This window comes from Artemia franciscana, chromosome 21, assembly GCF_032884065.1.
Source record: "Artemia franciscana chromosome 21, ASM3288406v1, whole genome shotgun sequence".
NCBI classification, from domain to species: domain Eukaryota; kingdom Metazoa; phylum Arthropoda; class Branchiopoda; order Anostraca; family Artemiidae; genus Artemia; species Artemia franciscana.
In genome coordinates this window covers 31,573,997-31,598,480 of record NC_088883.1, presented here as the reverse complement: position 1 = coordinate 31,598,480, position 24,484 = coordinate 31,573,997, and the positions used below count along the sequence as shown (strand labels likewise).

The window sequence follows — 24,484 nt, the reverse complement described above, 5'->3', positions numbered from 1 at the left end:
GTCAAAAAACTTAATATATGTCTTTGGGGACGATTTACTACCCCGCAGTCTCCCTGAGAGGGTTGCAAGTTACAAACTTTGACCTGTGTTTACATATAGTAATGGTTACTGGGAAATGTACGGACGTTTTCAAGGGGATTTTTTGGTTTGGAAGGGAGAGTTGATGGGGGGGGGGGTTACGCGGGAGGATCTTTCCCTGGAAAAACTTCTCATGGGGGAAGAGACTTTCAATGAAGGGGGCGCAGGATTTTTGCATTATTTAAAAAAAAAACAAGGAAAAAATAAAAATAAATAAAATATGAGTTTTTTCTACTGAAAGTGAGGAGCAGCATTAAAACTTAAACCGAGGAGAAATTATTGCGCATATGAGGGGTTTACCTCCTCGTAATACCTCGCTCTTTACGCGAAAGCATTTTTAGTAATTTCAGCTATTTATTCTACGGCCTTTGTGATTCAAGGGTCATTCTTAAGGAATCGGGACAGAATTTAAGCTTTAGTGTAAAGAGCGAGGTATCGACGAGGGGTGAACTCCCTCATATACACAATAAAAATATACGAACATAGAAGTTCGTTATGTAAGCTAATTCGTAAATTACGAATATTTTTTACTAATGAAAATGTTCGTAAAACAATTTAAAGTTCTAGTTGCCTTTTTAAGTAATCAAAAAATTAGAGGGCAGCTAGGCTTCCTCTCTCTCTCCTTTCTTCTCAAAATCTTCCGATTAAAACTATGAGAAAGCCTTTTATCCAAAAAGAAAATTAATATGCAAATTTCGTTTTAATTCTTTATGTGCGGAGAGCCAAGATCAAAACAAGCATGAATTAAAAAACGTCCAGAAATTAAGTTTTAAGGATTAAGAAATTAAGAAATTAAGTTTTTTTAAATGAAAGTAAGGAGCGACATTAAAACTTAAAACGAACAGAAATTACTCCGTATATGAAAGGGGCTTTTCTTCCTCAACGCCCCGCTCTTTACGCTAAAGTTTTTTCCTTTTTTAAAAAGTAGAGCTAAGAGAAAGAGTCAAACTTTAGCGTACAGAGTGAGGCGTTGAGGATGAAAAGCCCCTTTCATATACGGAGTAATTTCTGTTCGTTTTAAGTTTTAATGTCGCTCCTTACTTTCATTTAAAAAAAAACTTGTTTTTTTATTTAATACGCTAAAGTTCGACTCTTTCTTTCAGCTCTACTTTTTAAAACAGTAAAAACTTTAGCGTAAAGAGCGGGGCTTTGAGGAGGTAACAGCCCCTTTCATATACGGACTAATTTCTGTTCGTTTTAAGTTTTAATGTCGCTCCTTACTTTCAGTTAAAAAAACTTTTTTTTTATTTGATTTCTGAACATTTTTTAATTAATGCATGTTTTGACTTTGGCTCTCTGCACAGGAATAATTAAGAGGAAATTTGCAGATTAATCTATTTTTTGGCTAAATGGCTTTCTCATAGTTTTGATCAGACGATTTTGAGAAAAAAAGAGCGGGAGAGTGGGCCTAGTTACCCTCCAATTTTTTGGTTACTTAAAAAGGCAACTTGAACTTTTAATTTTACGAAGGTTTTAATAGTAAAAATACTATTACACTAAAACTTTCTAAACTTTCTAACTAAAACTTTCACGCTCTTTACACTAAAGCTTAAATGTTGTCCCAGTTTCTTGAGAATGACCCCTGAATCACAAAAGCCGTGAAATAAATAGTTGAAATCAATAAAATTACTTTAGCGTAAATAGTGGAGTATTAGGAGGAGGTGAACCCCATCATATGCGTAATAATTTCTGTTCCTTTCAGATTTTAATGCTGCTTCTTACCTTCAGTTGAAGAAACTTTTTCATATTTATTTTTTTACTGCTCTGTAACAAAATGCTAAAAAAAAATTCTGAATGCCCTTCATGGAAATTTTCTTCCCCTATGACAAATTCTTCCATGGAAAGTTCCCACTGTATAACGCCCTCCCCTCAACCCATCCCCCAACCAGAAAAATACCCCTGAAAGCGTCTGTACACTTCCTAATAACCATTACTATGTGTAAACACTGGTCAACGTTTGTAACTTGCAGCCCCTCCCAGGGGGACTGTGGAGGAGCAAGTCGTCCCCAAAGACAAAGTTATTAGGTTTTTCGAGTATGTTGAATAAAATGGCTATCTCAGAATTTTGATTCGGTGACTTTGGGAAAAAATGAGCGTGGGAGGGGGTCTTAAGTGCCCTCCGATTTTTTGGTCACTAAAAAGGGCACTAGATCTTTTAATTTCCATTATAATGAGCCCTAACACGACATTTTAGGACCACAGGGTCGATACGATCACCCCTGCAAAAAAAAACAAACAAAAAAAAACAAACAAACAAATAAACACGCATCCGTGATCTGTCTTGTGGCAAAAAATGTAAAATTCCACATTTCTGTAGATAGGAGCTTGAAACTTCTACTGTAGGATTCTCTGCTACGCTGAACACGATGGATGGGTCGTTACGATTCTATGACTTTTAAGGGGTGTTTCCCCCTATTTTCTAAAATAAGGCAAATTTTCTTAGGCTCGTAACTTTTGACGGGTAAGTCTAAACTTAATGAAACTTATATATTTAAAATCAGTATGAAAATGCAATTCTTTTGATGTAGCTATTGCTATAAAAGTCCCGTTTTTTAGAGTTTCCGTTACTATTGAGCCGGGTCGCTCCTTACTACAGTTCGTTACCACGAACTGTTTGATGTATTCAATATTTATTCGAGACATGTTGTATTCAAAGCATGAATATCGATACAAAATGAATATCGATATTAATGTATCTTTTTCATTTACTAACACATATTTCTCATAGATTTAGCTTTTAAAACTCTACTATGGTCATCATGAATTTTCTATTATTAGTTAAAAAAATTATTAAACAGTTGTCAAAGAAAAGTAAAAACTGCATTAAAACAAAGATGAATAAAAATAAAGTAAAAATAAAGTGGAGTAATAAATCTAAATTAAATAGAACAGAAATTACTATCAATGAGCAAATTACATAAAATGGATAGAAATAACCATAAATAATCAAGTCCAAATAAATCAAAGAATTTACCAAAAACACGAATAAGGCTGAAAACCACCAAAAGGCCACAACGCCATCTTTTAAGGCCAGAACGCCATTTTTTAAGGCCAGAACGCCACTTGCGCTTAACCGAAACAAATTTTATTGAAAGCAGTGTGTTTGTATATCTTACTAGATAAAAAAAAGTCTGTTTTTAACTGCAAGTAAGGAGCGACATTAAAACTTAAAACGGACAGAAATTATTCCTTATATGAAATGGGTTTTCCCCTCCTCAGCGCCTCGTTCTTTACTCTAAGTATTTTATTGTTTAAAAAAGTAGAGTTGTGAGAAAGAGTCAAACTTTAGCGTAAAGAGCGAGGCGCTGAGAAGGGGGCAACCCCTTTCACATACGGAATAATCTCTGTTCATTTTTAGTTTTAATGTCGCTCCTTACTTGCAGGTAAAAAGACTTTTCTTTTACTTAATTTCTGAACGTTTTTGAATTAATCCATGTTTTTGGCTCACCGCACATGAATAATTAAAACTAAATTGACATATTATTTTCTTTGTTTTTTGGCTAAATGGCTTTCTCATAGTTTTTATAAGACGATTTTAATAAGAAAAATAGGGTGAAGAAGGAGGCCTAGTTGCCTTCTAATATTTGGTTACTTAGAAATGCAAATAGAACTTTTTTTACGAACGTTTTTATTAGTAACAAATATACGTAACTTACGAGTTAACCTACGTAACGAACTTTTATATCTGTATAATTTCATTACGTATATGAGGGGATTCGCCGGTAAAATAAATAGTTGAAATTACTAAAAATACTTTAGCATACAGACCGAGGTATTGTGGATGAGACAAACCCCCTTATATACGTAATATTTTCTGTTCGTTTTTTTAAGTTTTAATGCTGCTCTTCGCATCCAGTTGAAAAAAACTGTTTTTTTATTTATTTTCTCATTTTATTTTCTAATAATGCTAGAGAATCCTGCGGCCCCTTCATGAAGATTCTATTCCCTCATGATAAATTCCTCCATGGAAAGATCCTCCTGCGTAACCCCCTCCGAGACCCACCCCCACCCCAACGTGAAAATTTTCCCCTAAAAACGTCTGTACAACTCCTGATAACCATTACTATATGCAAACAATGGTCATAGTTTGTAACTTGCAGCCCCTCCCCCGGGGACTGTGGGGGATTAAGTCGTCCCCAAAGACATAGCTATTAGCTTTTTCGACTATGCTGAACAAAATGGGTAACCCAAATTTTGATTCGGTGACCTTGGGAAAAATGAGCGTGGAAGGGGGCCTCGGTTCCCTCCAATTTTTTGGTCACTTAAAAAGAGCACTAGAACTTTCAATTTCCATTAGAATCAGCCCTCTAGCGAAATTCTAGGACCATGGGGTCGATACGATCACCCCTGAAGAGAAAAAAAAACAAAAAAATACAAAAAAAAACAAACAAACAAATAAACACGCATCTGTGATCTGTCTTCTGGTAAAAAATACAAAATTCCACATTTTTGAAAATAGGAGCTTAAAACTTCTACAGAAGTTCTCTGATACGCTGAATCTGACTATGTGATTTCTGTTAAGATTCTATGACGTTTAGAGGGTGTTTTCTCCTATTTTCTAAAATAAGGTAAGTTTTCTCAGGCTCGTAAATTTTGATGGGTAAGACTAAACTTGATAAAACTTATATATTTAAAATCAGCATTAGAATGCAAAGCTTTCGATGTAACAAATGGTTTTAAAATTTCGTTTATTTAGAGTTTCGGTTACTATTGAGCCGGGTCCTTCCTTGCTACAGTTCTTTACCACGAACTGTTTGATAAAATCAAAAAAGGAAAACACCACAAAACCTAAAATACCTAAGATATCTAGAATATCTGCATCGTGAGATGTGAGATGTTTGCAACATCTAAGGAGCGGGTAAGATTTGGTAAGATTAGAGAGGGCAGCCTTGCCTAAATTAACCAAAGTGTCCCTTAAGTATTCCCATATTTCCAACTCGTTGGGCGTAAGCACTGGTTTCAAATTTTTTGCACGTAATTTGATCTTTTTAAATTTCTCTTAGTTTAATACATCTTTTTCCAATTTTTCTTGTAAATTTCAAAGATATTTGAATTCGTTGTAAAGTTCTTGCAGATTTCCAATATTTTTCATAAAGTTAGAATTTTTTTTTTTTTTTTTTAGATTGGAATTTTTCGCCGTTTTCAGATTTTATCAAGCAGAAAAAAAGTTTTTCCGGCTTTTTCCGAAGTGTTTTGCTGCTTTTCAATTTTGTTGTGAAGTAGTAAATATTTTAAACTGTTGTCGAGGTTTCTTCGCCAGTCTCAGTTTTTTCATTCAGTTTTCAAACTTTTTTAAAATTTCTACTGCGAAAGTTTCATTATATTTCAAATTTTTTCAAACAAAAGCACAAATTTCCAAATTTTGCCGTAGATTTTTCGCTGTTTTCAATTTCTATCGTAAAGTTTTAAACAACGTTTTTTTTCGATGGGAAATTTTTCACCATTCTCAAATTTTTCGAGCAGTGAAAATTCCAATTTTTACAGAAATTTTTGCCCTTTTTAAATTTTGTTGTATATTTTTAAAAGATTTTCAATTTTTGTTGAAGTTTTTGGTCAGTTTTAATTTTGTCATAAGTTTTCCAAAGTTTTTCAAATATTCACTGTAAAGATATTGCTTGAAATATAGATTTCTAATGTTTTGCTAAGGTGTTTTGCTGCATTTCAGCAAAACTCCCACATAGCGTTCATAAAAAAATGCGTAACGTAAAAAACAATTCATAAGGTAAAAAAAATACAATGTTTAAGAGACTCGAACTTTTAAATGAACAAATAAAAAATTATAAAAGAAGAACAAAATCCCCCTAAAAAAATATAAAACTAAAAAAAAGCAAAAAAGACAGAGGACACACCAACTAACAGGCAGTGTAGCTTAAGATGCAGTAAAAGCATCAACATTCATGGTTCCATAAATCTCGTCAATTTGTGTCAATTTGACACTTACTGCTGCCGACAAAAAGTAGTCGAAAATAATGTTTGTCCTGCGATTTGCGTTTTTTTTTACGCATTTTACGTTACATATGCCCCAAATTTAGCGTTTTTGTATTTTATGAATTTTGTAGTATTGAGAGAAACAAAGTACTCACTGAGTGACTACAAGTTTAAAAATTTTTACATTATTCAGAGAAGTATGGCTCTAAGCTAGCGTTTCAAACTCAAGATATAAGGACATTTTCATATTTGTTAGTCAAGTGTTGCGTGTATCCCTCTTTTATTTCGGTGATGTGGTGTTCAAAAGATTTAGATCGATTCTCTAGATTAATCAAATAGTTCGTGGTAACGAACTGTAGTAAGGAGCGACCCGGCTCAATAGTAACCAAAACTCTAAAAAATGGAATTTTGATACCAATAGCTACATCAAAAGAATCGCATTTTAATGCTGGTTTTAAATATATAAGTTTCATCAAGTTTAGTCTTACCCATCAAAAGTTACGAGCCTGAGAAAATTTGCGTTATTTTAGAAAATAGGGGGAAACGCCCCCTAAAAGTCATAGAATCTTAACGAAAATCACACCATCAGATTCAGCGTATCGGAGAACCCTACTGTAGAAGTTTCGAGCTCCTATCTACAAAAATGTGGAATTTTGCATTTTTTGCCAGAAGGCAGATCACGGATGCGTGTTTATTTGTTTTTTTTTTTTTTTTGTTTTTTTTTCTTTTTCCCAGGGGTGATCGTATCGACCCAGTTGTCCTAGAATGTTTCAAGAGGGCTCATTCTAACGGAAATGAAAAGTTCTAGTGCCCTTTTTAAGTGACCAAAATAATTGGAGGGCACCTAGGCCCCCTCCCACGCTAATTATTTTCCCAAAGTCAACGGATCAAAATTCTGAGATAGCCATTTTATTCAGCGTAGTCGAAAAACTTTATAACTATGTCTTTGGGGACGACTTACTCGCCCACAGTCCCCGTGGGAGGGGCAACAAGTTACAAACTTTGACCTGTGCTTACATATAGTAATGGTTATTGGGAAGTATACAGGCGTTTTCAGGAGGATTTTTTTGGTTTGGGGGAGGGGTTGAGAAGAGGGGGATATGCTGGGGAACTTTCCATCGAGAATTTGTAATGGGAGAAGAAAATTTCCATGAAGGGAGAGCAGGATTTACTAGCATTATTTAAAAAAAAAAACAATTAAAAAATAAAAGTGAAAAAGCTTTTTCAGCTGGAAGTAAGGAACAGCAATAAAACTTAAAACAAACAGAAATTATTACCCATTTGAGGGGCTCACCTCATTCTAATACCTCACTCTTTACGCTAAAGTATTTTCAGTAATTTCAACTACTTATTCTACGGCTTCTGTGATTCAGGGGGTAATTCTTAATGAATTGGGATAAAATTTAAGCTTTAGTGTAAAGAGCGAGGTACTGACGATGGGGCGAATCCCCTCATATATGTAATAAAAACATGAGAATACAAAAGTTCTTTACATAAGCTAATTTATAAGTTAAGTAAATCTTTTACCAATAAAAAGATTCGTAAAAAATTAAAAGTTCTAGTTGCCTTTTTAATTAACCAAAAAATCGGGGGGCAACTAGGCTTCGTCCCCCGCTCTTTTTTTCTCAAAATCATTCGATCAAAATTATGAGAAAGCCATTGAGCCAAAAAAAAAAAAAATATGCAAATTTCGTTTTGATTATTCCTCTGCGGAGAGCCAAAATCAAAACATGCATTTGATTCAAAAACGTTCAGAAATTAAATAAAAAAAAACAAGTTTTTTTAACTGAAAGTAAGGAGCGACATTAAAACTTAAAACGCACAGAAATTACTTCGTATATGAAAGAGGCTGCTTCCTCATCAACGCCCCGCTCTTTACGCTAAAGTTTTTTACTGTTTTAAAAAGAAGAATTGAGAGAAAGAGTCAAACTTTAGCGTAAAGAGCGGGGCGTTGATGAGGAAGCAGCCTCTTTTATATACGAAGTAATTTCTGTGCGTTTTAAGTTTTAATGTCGCTCCTTACTTTCAGTTAAAAAAACTTGTTTTTTTTATTTAATGTCTACAAGATTAGATTACAATATTATATTCACTATGTTTAAAGGTGTTCAAATGTTCAGTAGAATATTTTCGCTAAATTAGTGCCTAATATGAGTCCTCAGAATGACAATTGGACAATCCTCTTGTCCAAGGATCAATTCAAGAAATTAAACGAAAAGCTGTATGCTACATTTATATAGCTGAAAATTAAAAACAATAATACCAAATTATCTTTCAGATATTGATGAATGTGAAGATGACCCGTGTGGTGTTGGTTTCACTTGCAGTAATTCTATCGGTAGCTTTTCATGTCAGTGTGACACGGATGGCTTGGACCCTGCCTACGAAATTGTGGCTGGAGAGTGCAGAAGTAAGACTGTTATAACTACGAAGGGGAAAATCGGGGGACAATTTTCTGTAATCTAACCATTTTTCTGTAAATTTGCCTTGAATTACTTTGAATCTGCAAAAAAAAATTCACACATTCTTAAACTGACTGCTTCTTGATTAACTTAATTAAAAGCATGCTTCCAGTGAATATAAAAGAATTTATCCAAGATCCAAGCAAACAATTTCAACCAGAGGCGTCGTTTGGTGGGGACGGCAAGGGGGGCAGTTTCCCCCAATAATTTGGAGGAAAAATCATTATATATACCATGCCCCTTGAATATCCGGATATGAGCCCCTTCCCCCCCCCCCCATAAAAATGCTGGAGGTTCGCCCCTGCTTCCTCCGCTGTTAAGGAATATAATGCAGGCATATACCAAAATGAGTGGCATTTGTATATTTAAGCCTAAGAATACACTTTAAAATCTCACTTGTCAACAAAAATCCCTTAGGAATAACCCTCTGACCTATGCCCAGATTTATTGGCCAAAAACTTTGAGAAACTGATAATAAGAGTGAGAACTGGTGCTAATATCAACACCAAAAAACTATCAACGCCATCGTGTGTTTGGCGAAACTTGGCCAGTTTTCAGTTTAATAATAAGAGCAATTAGTTTAATTGATATGATTTGTAGAATTAGGGTTAGGGATCTTAGCTCCTGACGGAAAAAATATTACAGGGTTTCTAAAAATCTCAAGCGTTGGCAAACACCAGATGGTGTTAATAGTTATTTTTTGTCGGTACTATCACCAGTTTGCACTCTTTATAAGCTACCTATGCTATTTGAGAAGATTTTTTAGTGCTTTAGCACAATTTCATAAGAATCAATACTAGCACTACAGACAGACGGCAGTCTCAGTATCGTGGAAAATTCAAAGGATGCTTAAATTGAATAGCATCTTAACTTATATTATTTTTAATCCGATGTCTATTTCCTTTGGTTTTAAGCTAGTATTTTGAATATACGCTTAATCCGCTCTCTACTTCCTATGGTTTTAAGCTAGTGTCTTTATAGATTATAAGATAATTATGGGTAGGTTAGAACAGCGAACACCGACTAGTTTGAAAAATACAGATTAATTCGCCCTTTATTATGACGAGTTTCCTAATTTACCTAATATGGGTCCTAAGAAAATAAAGCAAAATTAAAAAGAAAAACTTTAAGTGATATTTTCATTTTGCTTTATAATCTTTATCTTTATAATATTTCTCAACTTTATAATCTTGCTGGCGTGCTAACTGGCGCTAGTTGTTGATTTCTTTTTCCTTTTATTCAGGGACATTTGTGAGTTTTTTCGTCCTTTTCTCATACTTATTTCACTAAACTTTAACTCCAAGTCTGGCTCGTATCTCTTGGAAAGATTGAAAATTGCACGTGAAAGGGGGGATTATAAAACTAGCGTGTTTACAGTGTCCCAGAAATGGCCGTGGATATCAAGTGGAAATTTTCAGGGACTTTTTGGGGAGTCAAGTGAACCTCAAGTTTTGCTTCGGGGAGGGAACAACAGGGAAGGATGTCTAAGAGGATATTTATCTGATTTTTCTTAACATTTTTGCATTATAAGCCCCCATGATACTTATAGTTAATTCATGGCTAAGTGGAGAGGTAAATCAAACGAAAATAATTTTCTCAAATATGATAAAAACAGCAAGCATGCAATAACCTTGAAACAGCTTTGAAATTCATGCAATAGCCCTAAAACAGCTTTGATATCCGTTCAGTGACCTTGAAACAGCTTTGAGGTCCGTGCAGTAGCCTTGAAACAGCTTTGATGTCCGTGCAGTAACCTTGAAACAGGTTTAAACCCCTCCCCATCTTCCTAAAAATTCTTCAAATCGAATCCCATTCCTGTAAAGGTCGTTCCTGAATTCGTATATAAGCTCATATAAAAGTAAAATGCTGTATAAAAAGAACTCTTAAAACTAATTGCTTTCTTATTGACCTGATTTTCTTGAATCAAGAATGATTTAACATCAAAAATAAATACATACATTCTCTACAATTTCAATTTCTATTAAGAGATTAATTAAATGTTGTATGGCTACTAGTCAGGCTGGTTTGCGCTAATGTGTATTATAACTACTACTAACAACCCAATGTAGTATTAAGCCCATTTTTACCATTTAATGCAAAAGTTTGCTTTTCACTCTCCCAATAAAACTCCAGATTTCTTTCAGGCATTTTTTATCATCCTATTTCCAATAACATCCGGCTTTTGTTTGATGGCCGGATTGATGGCCATCGATAATGATTTCTTTCAACCTGTCATCTTTCCTCCATACAATATGACCCCATTGCATCAACCGTTCTTTCATTTAATCCTAGGAAATATTTTTGAACCAAATCTTTCGCACTCCTAATTTATGATCAGTTTAGTGATCAATGTATGATCAGTATATGATCAGTTTAGCACATTCCTGATACTCAGGAGTCAATCAGTTTTGACTTGACTGAGAACAATTTCCCAGAAATGAATTGTTCTTTTTTTGTGAAATATAATAGAATATTTGTAATTTCATTGGAATTACAATTATAATTCGTTTTATTTCATGTAAGGATTAAGAAAAACTGACATTGTTTATTTAATTTATTAAATGGAATATGGCCAAAATACATTAAGCGATGTATAATGATTTGAAATTACATAATGAATAATGAAATATATTAACATATTAACTTGAAAGAACGTTTATTAAAGTTCTAGTTCCAATTTGGTAGACGTCCTAAACCCTATGACCCTCTGCTATGTGTATTGAAGATCCTATATTCCCTGACCCTGTTCTATGTATAATGAAATACAATTAGATATGAACTTTCGAGGACGTTCACTGAAGTCCTTGTTCCCATTTGGTAGATTTCTCAGGCATCTCCCTAAAAAATACAGTGAAAAAAAAAGGGAAAAAACAAGGATAATTTTCAGCTAGTTTGCAATGTGTTAATATTTGTGATTTGGTTAAATTTTTAATATTTAGTTTACCTATTGTTGCTAAAGGGAGGGATATATTAACAGGATAGGCTTGTTTTGGTTTTACTTGGTTGTTTTACATTTGCTGTTTTTTTTTCATAGACATGTATTTTGGGGGTGATACCTGACGCGGGGATGCCATGGATATTCTGTGGTAGCCACAACACTGTGCTGGGTAGGGAATTTAGAGTGGCGAAACCCTATATAGGCCAGTGTATTCTCCTGATGAGCCCTTATGTTGGGTGTTGCCTCTGAATTATTTGTCTATATTATTTTTTCTATGGTTTGGTAAATGACGACTTATACTTATTGACGACATGACTGCCTGTCCATGGATTATTCTTTATGGTTGATTGTGTGTGGCTATGCTGTTTGACCTATGTGATTGTGTGGATGAGTAGGGTTGAGGCCTCATTCAAGTGCTGGTCTATATTAATCACTAATTTAGGAAAACAGTCTTCCTTTTCTCCTTCTGTCTCCTTTTTTTTTTTTTTTTTTTTTTTTTTTTTTTTTTTTTTTTTTTTTTTTTTTTTTTTTTTTTTTTTTTTTTTTTTTTTTTTTTTTGTGTTTGTGCTGTAGCATTGGTGATTTCTCTTTTCATGATATTACTCCAGGTTGGATCCAGTGCTGGTGGAGAAAATTTTTTTTAGTTTTCTCCCCGACAGACCTTTACCCTGGTCCAGGTTTTTAACCTGATATTGTTAATTATTGATGAGATGGCACTTATGCAAATTTCATGTTCTTTCATCTTTTTGCTTATGTATTTATTGACCTATTGACCTATTGACCTTGGCATGTTTTCTGGACTTTGATTGTTGGATTTTGATTTGGATGTTGGTTTGTTTTGGATTTATTTTCAATAACTTTTTATGCAACAAAACACAAATATTAGCCTCGGAACTCGGAACGATTTTTTGAAAGTTAGTAAGTGTAAAAGTCGTTGTTTTCTTTGCCAAGATCATTTTGTCCCACGGACTTCTGTTAAAAGTACATTGTATAATAAAAATTTTGCATGCAAGTTACGTGGTAATGTTAATTGTAGAACAACCAATGTAATTTACCTATTAGAATGTAATAAATGCTGCCTACAATATGTGGGGGAAACAACTAATAATATATATAAAAGATTTTCTGGACACAAGACAACAGTTAATAATGAAAAAACTAATAACTATCTAGTTCAACATTGTAGTAATGGTAAATGTTCCATATCAGATATAACTGTCACAATTTTAGAAAATTTAGAATTAGAAAATTTAAATAAAGAAGAGAAGAATAATAGACTACGTAAACAGGAGGATTTCTGGATCCATACTCTTGGTACAGCTTATCCTTTTGGGTTAAATGATCGTGTAGCAAAATATGGTGACATGTCTCATGTTGTTGTTAAATGTATTGATGGTTTTATGGACCATCCTTCTTTTACTTGTCCTACCAAACGTAAAAAACGATCGAGAGGACATAGGAAAAATAATAGAAAAAATGAATTAGATGTACATATGCTTTCTATAGATCTATGCCAGCTACTTGAATCTAGGGGTATGATTTCTGTAATAAAGTGTCTAAATAATTTATCCAAGAGGAATTTAATCAAACTTTTCTGGATTGTGAAGAATAATACAGCTCTTGATTATAATTTTAAAGTAATATGTGATACAATTTGCATTCTATCTAAAACGAAATTTATTTCAAAAAAGAAAAAGTTCGATAAGATTAGTAATAAGGATAACAGATTATATTTACCTATTAATTTTACTTGTAAGCAGATTGAAGATATTAATTTACCAGAAATTTTAAATCAGCGGCATGTGAAACAGGCCCTTCCTAGTAATTTAAATTATAATGATAGTCCAGTTTTAACTTATAAATTTTCAAAAACTATTGGGCAAATTATTTTTAATTATAATTTAATACTAAAAAAACTAGATAGCGATATAAATTGGAAACCGGTTTGTAATTGTAAGCAACTTGGCCCATTTGTAAATCCTACTTACAAACATGTTATAACAGGGGACTTGTCAATAATAAAGCAAGATGATCTTCAAATTATAATGAATAAAGGGGCAAATTTCCGTCTTTCTCATCATCTGAAACCATCGAGTGTTCTTGATGGCTTGGAAAATGATTTTGATTTATTTATTGATAAGTGGTGTAAGAAAGAGAATAAAAATAAAGAGAGTTTTCAAAGTTGGAAGAATTTAATTATTAGTAGAGTAAGAAATAAAATATATTCTAACTTAAAAAATAGTAACACTAAATCATTATTTTATAATACGAAGATTAAACAAGCAATTGCTAATCTAAAGAATGAATTTGTAATTGTGCCAGTGGATAAAGCTAATAATAATTTTGCCATAATTTGTCAGAAGCTGTATTGTGATATCTTAAAAAGGGAGTTAGGCACAACTAATGTTTATGAAAAGGTAAATATAGAGGATGAGAATTTAATTGAAAAGACTGAAGAAATACTTTTTAAAAATTTTAATATTAAAATAAATGACAATGATAAAAAGTTCCCTTTCCTATATTGGACTGTAAAATTTCATAAGAATCCCCCTAAACCACGGTTTATTGCTGGAGCAGCTAAATGTCCAACCCGCATTGCTGCTACTGACCTCTCTTTAATTTTAAAGGAAATTGTAAATAAACTTAAAACCTATTGTTCTGGTATTAAAAAATTTTCGAATTTTAATCCATATTGGAGTGTTAATAATTCACTGCAGGTGATAGATTCTTTAACAATGGTTTCAGCTAAAAGAATTGAGTCTTTCGATTTTGCGACAATGTATACTAATTTATCACTCAATTTAGTGTTAGATAATTTAAAAACTGTTATAAAGAAATCTTTCCTCTTATCTAGTAAAAGGTTCTTAAAAATAGACAGTTATAATAAAAAAGCCATATGGACAAACTGCTTTAATACTACAGTTAACTTGAGATGTTACAGCTTGGATATGATTTTTGAGTTATTGGAATTTGTTTTATACAATACTTATATAAGATTTGGGGGTGATTTGTACAAGCAAATTATGGGAATTCCCATGGGGGGGAATGCCAGCCCATTTATAGCTGACTTGTTTTTAAGTCAACTAGAATATAAATATATGATGGATAAGAATAATCCAATTAATTTAAAACATGCTTTGTCAAATAATAAAAGATATTTAGATGATATTTTGGTCTTAAATTGTAAGGATTTCATTGATATTTCTAAAAATATATATCCATCAGAGCTTATTCTTGAGCCTAGTCATGGCGCTGGTCATGAAGATCATTTCTTAGATTTAAATATTAATATTTGTGATAATAATAAATTAAGTTTTAAAATGTATAATAAAACGGATGATTTTGATTTTGAAGTGATTAGTTTCCCATTCCCTGAAAGTAATATACACTCAAATATCACATATTCAGCGTTTTTCTCACAGTTACTTCGTTATGCAAGGATTTGTAGTAATTATATTGATTTTAAAAATAGATGTAAAATCTTAAGCCAAAAATTGATATCAAGAGGTTTTTCTGCAAATAAATTAACTTGGCAATTTAAAAAATTTAGTTTTCATTATAACGAACTTTTAAATAAATATCAAAAGAATTATCTAGAAATACTTAAAGAAATTTTTTGACTAATTTCGGAGGTTCGAGAAATGTTGTCACAGCGCCATTTATTTTGAATTGTGTTTCTATTTGAGCGGAATTTTTAAAAAATTAGCCACATGGTAAAGATGAATTATATAATTGTTTAGTTCATTCAGGTTTTTTGCAATGTGTTAATATTTGTGATTTGGTTAAATTTTTAATATTTAGTTTACCTATTGTTGCTAAAGGGAGGGATATATTAACAGGATAGGCTTGTTTTGGTTTTACTTGGTTGTTTTACATTTGCTGTTTTTTTTTCATAGACATGTATTTTGGGGGTGATACCTGACGCGGGGATGCCATGGATATTCTGTGGTAGCCACAACACTGTGCTGGGTAGGGAATTTAGAGTGGCGAAACCCTATATAGGCCAGTGTATTCTCCTGATGAGCCCTTATGTTGGGTGTTGCCTCTGAATTATTTGTCTATATTATTTTTTCTATGGTTTGGTAAATGACGACTTATACTTATTGACGACATGACTGCCTGTCCATGGATTATTCTTTATGGTTGATTGTGTGTGGCTATGCTGTTTGACCTATGTGATTGTGTGGATGAGTAGGGTTGAGGCCTCATTCAAGTGCTGGTCTATATTAATCACTAATTTAGGAAAACAGTCTTCCTTTTCTCCTTCTGTCTCCTTTTTTTTTTTTTTTTTTTTTTTTTTTTTTTTTTTTTTTTTTTTTTTTTTTTTTTTTTTTTTTTTTTTTTTTTTTTTTTTTTTTTTTTGTGTTTGTGCTGTAGCATTGGTGATTTCTCTTTTCATGATATATATATATATATATATATATATATATATATATATATATATATATATATATATATATATATATATATATATATATATATATATCCCCTATTTTTCCATACTATTGAACAAGACAGTGTTGACACATCTTGTTTTTCAGGAATAGATTATTGTGAGAGTCGTAATGGTAGTGACTTCTGCAGTTCAGTAAATGGAAACTGTATCAACAAGATCGACGGTGGGTTTGACTGTCTTTGTGACCCACCTTACGTTAAAGCCGGAAATTGTGACCCATCTTACGCTAAAGCCGGAGATTATTGTAGATTTGGTATGTACTATTTAAGGGTTTGCTAACAGTTTGTGTCGATTTAACAGCCAACTAGCAAGTGCGAAGCAAACTAGTTGTACGCTCAGAGGTGTCGGTAGATTTAGCAGAACATACTTGGATTATACATACTTTGTTTTTCTTTAGTGTTTCCTTAAAATTATACCATTTGTTGAGCCAAGAAAATGATCTACGATTCTGTTGAGGAAGAATAATGTGTCATAGAAAACGTAGTTGAGGAAAATAAATAGTAGAAAAATTCAAAATTATCAAAAAGCGGAAAAAAATAATCAAAACTTTTAGATCCTTCATCATCATTTATATATCCAGTTCTTTTTTAGACAGGCCTTTTTTAGGCCAACTTTTTTATAGCCTTTTTTAGGCCAACTTTTAGGCCAACTTTTTTAGGCCAACATAAAAATAATCCAAACTCTTAGATTCTTCATCGTCATTTATATATCCAGTTCTTTTTTAGGCATTTTGTTCAGGTTTTGTTTTTTAAAGGTAATAAACTTTCTACTGTCAGTAGAAGCAGCTTTCTAAAACGATTTCTCGAAGTGTCAAGGACTAAAAAATAACAAAAAAATGTTACAAGCCCTCGACATATCTTAGGTGTATTTCTACCTGGAAACAGTGATTTTTTTTTTGCTATTTTAAAAAGTTGTTAGGATAGTACAATTTTTTGTTCTTGCTGACTCGTTGAATATAGTTTGACCCTTATTGAAGCATGAGTCAAATAAAACGAGGAATGAAATGAAATGAAGAATAAAGAAATGAAAAAGAACTGAAAAGAAATGGAAATGAGAAGTAAGCGGTAATTTTTTTTGACAATAGCTGAATTTTTTACGCGTGAATCTCCGGAAGGAACTGATGATGACTCAGCTGCTAAACATGCTGTGGTTTGCTTTTTTATGAGATTGTTATAAAGAGTGCAAAAGCAGAGCTCTGGTCTTGTGCCTCTCTTAACCAAACCTCACGTGGACTAAAATGTGATCTGGCCTCACTTAGGGATATAAACGATATGCTTGAATTTTCGCAAAACTACGACAACGAGCAAGTCGACCTTCATGGTGGCATATGGAGGTTCTTTCATTAAGAATTGAGCTCTCGGGTTTTCTAAGACCTATATGGTTGTGTTTTTTTTAACTGAATCAAATTTCAAAAATCAGGTTGTCGAATCAAATAAAATGGATTGTCTCCCTAAATCTTCCTCTAAAAGTTTAAAAAGCACATTCAAGTACATGATAGTGTTGATCTTAATAAAATTATGCAAAATATTTTATTTGGGTCCCCTCCCCTACCCTCCTGTTAGAAAGTTTTTGCAATTTATCTCATAACTACAAAATATAGGAGTCAAAATATTTAACTCACCCGTTGGTACGTTTTTCAATACATCCTTAATCGAAATAAGTCTCTGAGCGACTACCAATATAAACTCTCTTTGGACGTTTTTCAATGAAGTTCAAGTCTATTTTGAGGAATGGCTTGTCAGATTCACCTTGAATTACTGGCTGGTTCTGATCCCATTTCTCTAGCTTTCATTTTGATTTGGCCGTTTTATTTGTGCTCCCAAACACAAACTTTGTGGTTAACTAGTCATGGGAACTAAGCATATTAGTAGGGGAGCTTCGGCCTCCCACCTAAATCTTAAATAAGCATGAATTTCTGGACATTTCTTATTCAAGCTTTCAAATATGTTTTTTATTATTGACTATTCCTCTCCCCCACTCCTGAAAAAATCGTATGTATATTGTTGGTATGAATTATATTCAATCACACAGTTATGGTAATGAATTGTAAGTAAGGATTGAATGGGTCCAATAGTAACCAAAACTCTAAAAACAGAAATTTTGATAATAGTTGATACACCAAAACAATTGCTTTTTATTCTGACTCCAAATATATAAAGTTCATTGATTATTAATGTCACCAAACAAAAAGCCTAACAACATGTTCCTGCTTTTCCAAAAAGGGAAGAAACACCCCGAAACACCAAGCGATCTTTAATGAAAGTGATACCATTAGAGCCAGCACATCTGTGAACCCTACTGTAGCAGTTTCAAGCACCTATTTCATTGAAATATGGAATTTTTTTGTTTGCCAGAAGAAAGATCATGGATACGTGTTTCTTTTTATTACTACCCCCCCCCCCCCCAGAAGTGATAGCATCGAACCAATGGTCCTAGAAGATCGGAAGAGAGCTCATTTGAACGGAAATCAAAAGTTCTAGTGCCCTTTTTAAGTGATCGAAAAGATTAGAGGACACCAAGTTCCGCTTTTAGGCTCAGTTTTCTCCAAAGACATTAGATCAACTTCTTAAAATGGCCATTTCCTTCAACAGAGTTGAAAGGTCCAATTACTATATTTTTGGTGAAGACACAGCCTCCATAGTCCCTGGTAAAAGGGCTGTAAGCTACTCAATTTGCCCACTGTTCGCATAGAGCATTTGTTATCGGAAAATATAAGGAAATTTTCTGGTTAATTTTCTGCGGAAAGGGGGGGGGGGTTAATTGGGAGAACTTTCCATGAGACAGAGAGTTTTCGGTGGGAATTTTTAAGGGAAAAATTTTACACGGGGGGGGGGGGTATTTCCTGGCATGATGTGAAAGACGATCAGAAATTAAACAAAACAACAATTTCTTCCAAAAGAAAGCAAGGGTAAACATTGTAAATTAATGCAAAACAGAAACTATTATGTAAATTGGAGGGGGCTGCCCTTTGCTCAACCCTCGCTTTTCAAGGTAAAGTTTTATAAATTTTTTTCTCCTGATTCCTTAGGAAAGACAACTCAAACACAAGGGCCCTTGATTTTGAGTAAAAAATATTTTTAAAGAACTTGAAGACTTTAACGTAAAGAACAAGGGTTGAGAAAGAGGCCGCCCCTTTCATATACAGTATAATTTCTGTTCGTTTTAAATTTAATGTTGCTCCTTACTTTCAGTTCAGAAAACTTTTTTTTATTTAACCTCAATAAAAGTGATCCGACACAATATTTAAACATTGCCATTTAAGGAAATAGTTATGACTTTTTTTGGAGCAACAGGAATTTGTTACATAAATAAGTTAATATCATTCTCAGATAAGATTTCGTCGTTTTTTTGTTAATCATTTTTAGCTAATCATTTTTTTTTTTTAGCTAATCATTTTTGGATGTATTGCTCATAGCCAAGTTGAAACCACTTTAAATCGAAATAAAACGGATGAAACAATCTGGATTCTAATTATTTTATGTAAATGCCCAGAAAAAAATAGTAAACAAAACAATCCAAATGTTCCAGCACGTGGACTAGCTGTATTACACAGACCGGTTAGTCCAGTGTATGGACTGACTCAAAGTTGTCCCTTATTTTTGTCCAAAACAAATCATCATCGCTTATCAGAAGCAAGTTGAATAAGTATCTTAATAAAAACAATAGAAAAGCCAAGAGATTCACTAAAATCACAAATGAAAAGGGAGAATAATCAATGTTTTAAAAACTAGAGTGCAATCATAGCATTTTACAACCTCAATAATTGAATCCTCCTAACTATATTGGTAAGTACCACCCTGCGTATCTAGTAGGATTCTTTTTGTTATAACTATAATTACTTACAGGAACTAATACCAACAACTCGGAGCAGCGCAAAATCCAATGAAAAAAATGGATTTACGCTCCTCCTTCACACCCCTATATTCAGTTCAAGTTCCTCTGATTCACTCGCTTCAGCTTCAGCTTCCGCATTTACTCGCTTTAGCTTCTGAATAATTCCAAGAACTCGAAAAATCTATAATCTCATTGACTCAACATGCTGCTTGAAAGATAGGTTTTAATCCAGAAGTACCCCAGGGAATCGAACAAACTGGTCAGCTGGGCGGGATATGAATCCCTTAGATGTTTTAAGCTCTGTCACTATAAGGCAGCTTTTGCCTATGCGGGAGAATATAAGAAGAAACGATTTTTTTTTACATTCAAAGCTAATAAATTTACATCAAACCAATGATGTATGTCTTCTGTCATAAATTGTAGCTTGAGGATAAGGGATGATTCATCAGGTGCTCTCTAATCTTGGGATTCTTTGGTGTACTTGGATTCACGGGGGAAAAGTTTTGAGTATTTCCCTGAGCCGAAATTTGCAATTTCGGCTCAAAAAATATACTTTGTGGGTTTCTTAATACGTATGATTTCCAACAATTTATATCAATTTTCAAAAATTCTTTTGAACACGTTTTAAGGTTATCAAGGGAAAGATTAAACCAAAAATTTGTGCAATTAAAAAGGGAATATGAAAAACAAAATATTTCAACGTATAAATCTAAACATTTCCCAGGACCAGGTGTGATTAATCTAAGCAAAAAGGAGTTAACCAAAGAACAAAAGAAAATCCTTGAAAAAGGTATAAAATTTGGACTATCTCCTAAAAAAGTACCGGTAGAAGAAATAATTTCAAAGATTGAGACAGGGATTCATATGTTTTCAAAAGATGTTAAAAATGTGGATGATTTAAGACTGGGAGTCGTAAATATTTTAAAAGATTTTGGCAATTTTCAAGAAAACCTTAAAAACAAAGATACAAAAATTTTGAAAGAATTAAAAAAAGATGATTCTCTAATAATAACGAAAGCAGATAAAAGCAATACGATAGTAATCCTAGAAAAAGATGATTATGATAATAAAATAGAAACAATTCTAAAGGATATTTCAACATATAAAGAACTTAACTCAGACCCAACCGAATCTTATGTTGCAAAATTAAGAAAGGACTTAGAAGACCTTAAAAATAATCAAAATATCACACCACAGATGTACTATAAGTTCTTTCCAAGGGGATCGGTTTGCCCAAGAATATATGGTTTGCCAAAAATACATAAAACAGACATTCCTCTAAGACCTATAGTGTCAACAAGGAACTCACCAACAGAAAAAATGGAAAAATGGGTAGCAAAGACGCTTAAACTTTTATTATATCTCCAAAAGTCTTATATAAAAAACTCAGTATTTTTAAAAAATAAACTTAAAAATATTGAAATATCAAGTGATTCTAGACTTTTTAGTTTTGATATAAAGTCAATGTATACATATACACCTTTCGATAAATCTGTTTTTGTTTTATCAAAAAAACTTGATGTGCATAAAAGTGAAATAGAAGAATTGTCTGCAAGGATTGAGATAGAAACTATATTAAATCTAATTAAAATAACTAGCAGGTATACTAATTATTTCAAATTTAGAGACAATTTTTACCATCAAGTTAGAGGATTAGCAATGGGAGGACCCTTAAGTCCACTGTTAGCTAATATTTATGTGGAGTATATAGAAAATTTAGCTATTGATACATATTTTTTTAAACCAAAATTTTGGGGCAGATATTTGGATGATGTATTAGTTATTTGGAATTATGGGGAATCACAAATTGAAGGTTTTCTGGAACATTTAAATAATTTGGGAGGGGAATTAGTTTTTACAATTGAAAATGAAACAGAGAAAAAAATACCGTTTCTGGATATTTGGATCCATAGAAAGAATAATAAACTAGTGTTTTCAATTTACCGTAAACCAACTAATAACAACCGCTATTTGTCTTTCACATCAAATCACCCGATCCAAGTAAAAAGGGGGGTAGTTATTTCTTTAGTGGATAGAGTGTTAAATTTAGCTTCACCAGAATACATTAGTAGTGAATTAATTTTTATTAAGGATATTCTAGTAGGAAATGGATATCCCGAAAATATGATTTCTCAAATAATTGAAAAAAGGAAAAAAAAGTTACTGGAACCTGTAAAATTAGAAGAAAATGAATCAAATCAAAAACCAAATTACATAACTTTGCCTTATATCCCAAGGTTGTCACAGAAATTAAGGAAAGAATTAAAAAAACATAATATAAAAACAGCTTTTAAATCAGGACAAAATATAAGCTCATGGCTAAATAACGGAAAAGATAAAGTTCCAAGAAATATACAACAGGGGGTATACAAAATTCCATGCTCTTGTGGTAAATTTTATGTAGGTAGAACACAGCAGAATTTAAAAAATAGGCTACAGCAACACAAATATGCGATAGATTGCTCGCTAAGACAAAATAAAAAACCTGATACTTTTGAATCCGCTATAGCTGGTCACGTGTATAATTTTCCTCATCATAGGATTTTATTTGATCAGACAAAAATTATTGATAAGTCTGTAGGACTTTTACAAAGTTTCAGAGAAATTATAGAAATAAAAAAGATTGTCTATGGGGGTATTAGTATCAATAGAGATGAGGGGGAATTTAAAATAAACTCAATTTATAATAGTTTAATTAAAGACCAGTCAAAAACTCCAATGAGTATTGATTTGCATAATTGTCCTGAAACAAGTAATAACCTTGTGAACGGAGGTCAAAGCATGGTCAATGCTGTAAGAAGTCAACGGACGGCAGCTAAAATAGCAAATGAAAAAATCCATTCAATTTATAATTCATAATTGTGTTTCATTAACCTGTAAGATTTTGATTGGATTTGGGGGTTGGGTGACCTCTTTTTCGTATTGTTACAAGTATTTATATTTTTCATTTTTGATAGATCCCCATCTATACAGCGATTGTGGCAGAGGAAAGTGCCAATAGAAACAATTATTGCAGTTTTTTTCTAAAGTTAGAGTCAAGTGCGGGAGTGTTTGTTTTAAAATGTGAGTTTTTGTTTCTTTTATATTTGATTGTTTATATTTTTAGTTTGGTTTAGTTGTCGTGGTATTTTTATAATGTCTTAAAAATAGTCTTAAATTGTTGTAATTTTCTCCTTTTTTGTTTTTTTTTCCCGTTGAGAAAGGCTCCCGGAGGTGGGGCCGAAATATTCGGAGTATTTTTATTTTTTGTTAGTTAAAGTGTAGTTTTTATTTTATTTTGTTGTCACTGCTTTATTATAAAAAAATTAAACCCGTTTTTTCTTCAATTATTTGTTTCGTAGGATCTACTGTGGACATTCGGACATCAGAACATTCACTGAGTGGTGAAGGTGGTCATTGGTTACCTTAAGAACTCACACCAGCAGTCCTTCTTAAATATTATTAGTCCCAATTGCGATTTTGTTTTCTTTTAATATCATTGCTTTTGAATCTAGTTAGCCGTATTCTCCTGAATCTAAATAACAAATTTTAAAAATGTAGTTTTTACTATATCACTGTCATATGAAAATGTCCTACAGTTTTCTTTGTCCAGTGCTGCGAGTGATACGCTTTCTGGTATGCAGATTAAGTATTTCAAATTTCAAGTTTCATTTATTAATAATTTCTTTCATGCTCATTGCCTCGTATTCATACTTGCTATTATTTATATGTTTCGGCCTGAAAGATTTTGATTACAGTCTTTTTTTTTCCACTCTAGACGAGTCTCTTTACTCATACCAAGCCTCTTTGGATTTACTTCTGGACTGGAGTCCTGATTTGGAGGATCCTAGTAGCGATGCATTTGAAACTGTTCGCTTTCGAGTTAAGGAAGCTGTAAGCTCTTATTTTTCTATATTTTTTACTTTACTTACTTTACTTATTTACTTTATTTACTATACTTTACTTTATTTTACTTTACTTACTTTACTCTATTTTAATATATTTATTCTACTATATTTTACTATATTTTTAATATATTTTACTATATCATTATGCTGAAACTACCAAGGACATGGAAAACGATATCTGATTGTGAAATTTGCTAGTCGGAGGCTTACACAACCATGTGTATCTTTAAAAATTTGAAAATTTAAATTCGTTTTAAAATGACAAAGACCTTCATATGCGGCTAAGCAGTTTTGGCAGTGCCGGGCTTTAAATACTAAAATAAGACTTGCTTAAAAATCACCAAAAACTAGCTAAAACCATGCGACCCCAAATGGATTAAGAAGGTCTTTTTAAAGGCTGACATTTTTGTTTAAATTTAACAGCAATAAGTATTGTCAAATTTCAGTATTTAATTTTCCGCATTAATTTTCACGGTTCAGTATGGCAAAACTGACGGACGTGTGGTGCTTTATGCTTTATTCTAAATGCTTTATTCTAATATCCTTGGTGCTAGTTCTCAGGGTAGATTAGTAGATATGAACGGTGGGTAGAAGAACCTCTATTGCAAGTATCCACCCTGTATTGATTTATTCATCGTTTGCAATTTTGATCTATAATTCTCCACTAGCATTGCATTTGAAAATCTTCGTTTTCGATTTAAAGAAAGTGTAAAACCTTGTATACTTGTACTGTTGTGTCTTAGACGATTATAATTAATAATTATAAATGAATTCTCTCGTATAAGACTATTAAAAAATAATTAAATATATAATTGTAAATATAACATAAATACAACATAAATATAATTATATATATATATATATATTATAATATAAAAATATATATATATATATATAATAAATA

At 32.5% G+C, this 24,484-nt stretch overlaps 1 protein-coding gene across 1 annotated transcript in view; it reads left to right on the top strand.

Annotated features, from left to right (window-relative positions):
* LOC136040893 (fibrillin-1-like) overlaps positions 1-24,484 on the top strand; it is a 174,002-nt gene that overhangs the window by 116,960 nt on the left and 32,558 nt on the right. Inside the window, exons 15-17 of the mRNA XM_065725307.1 lie at positions 8,282-8,413; positions 15,945-16,112; positions 23,451-23,566. Coding sequence (XP_065581379.1) covers positions 8,282-8,413; positions 15,945-16,112; positions 23,451-23,566 — 416 coding nt within the window. The remainder of the gene's footprint in view (positions 1-8,281; positions 8,414-15,944; positions 16,113-23,450; positions 23,567-24,484) is intronic.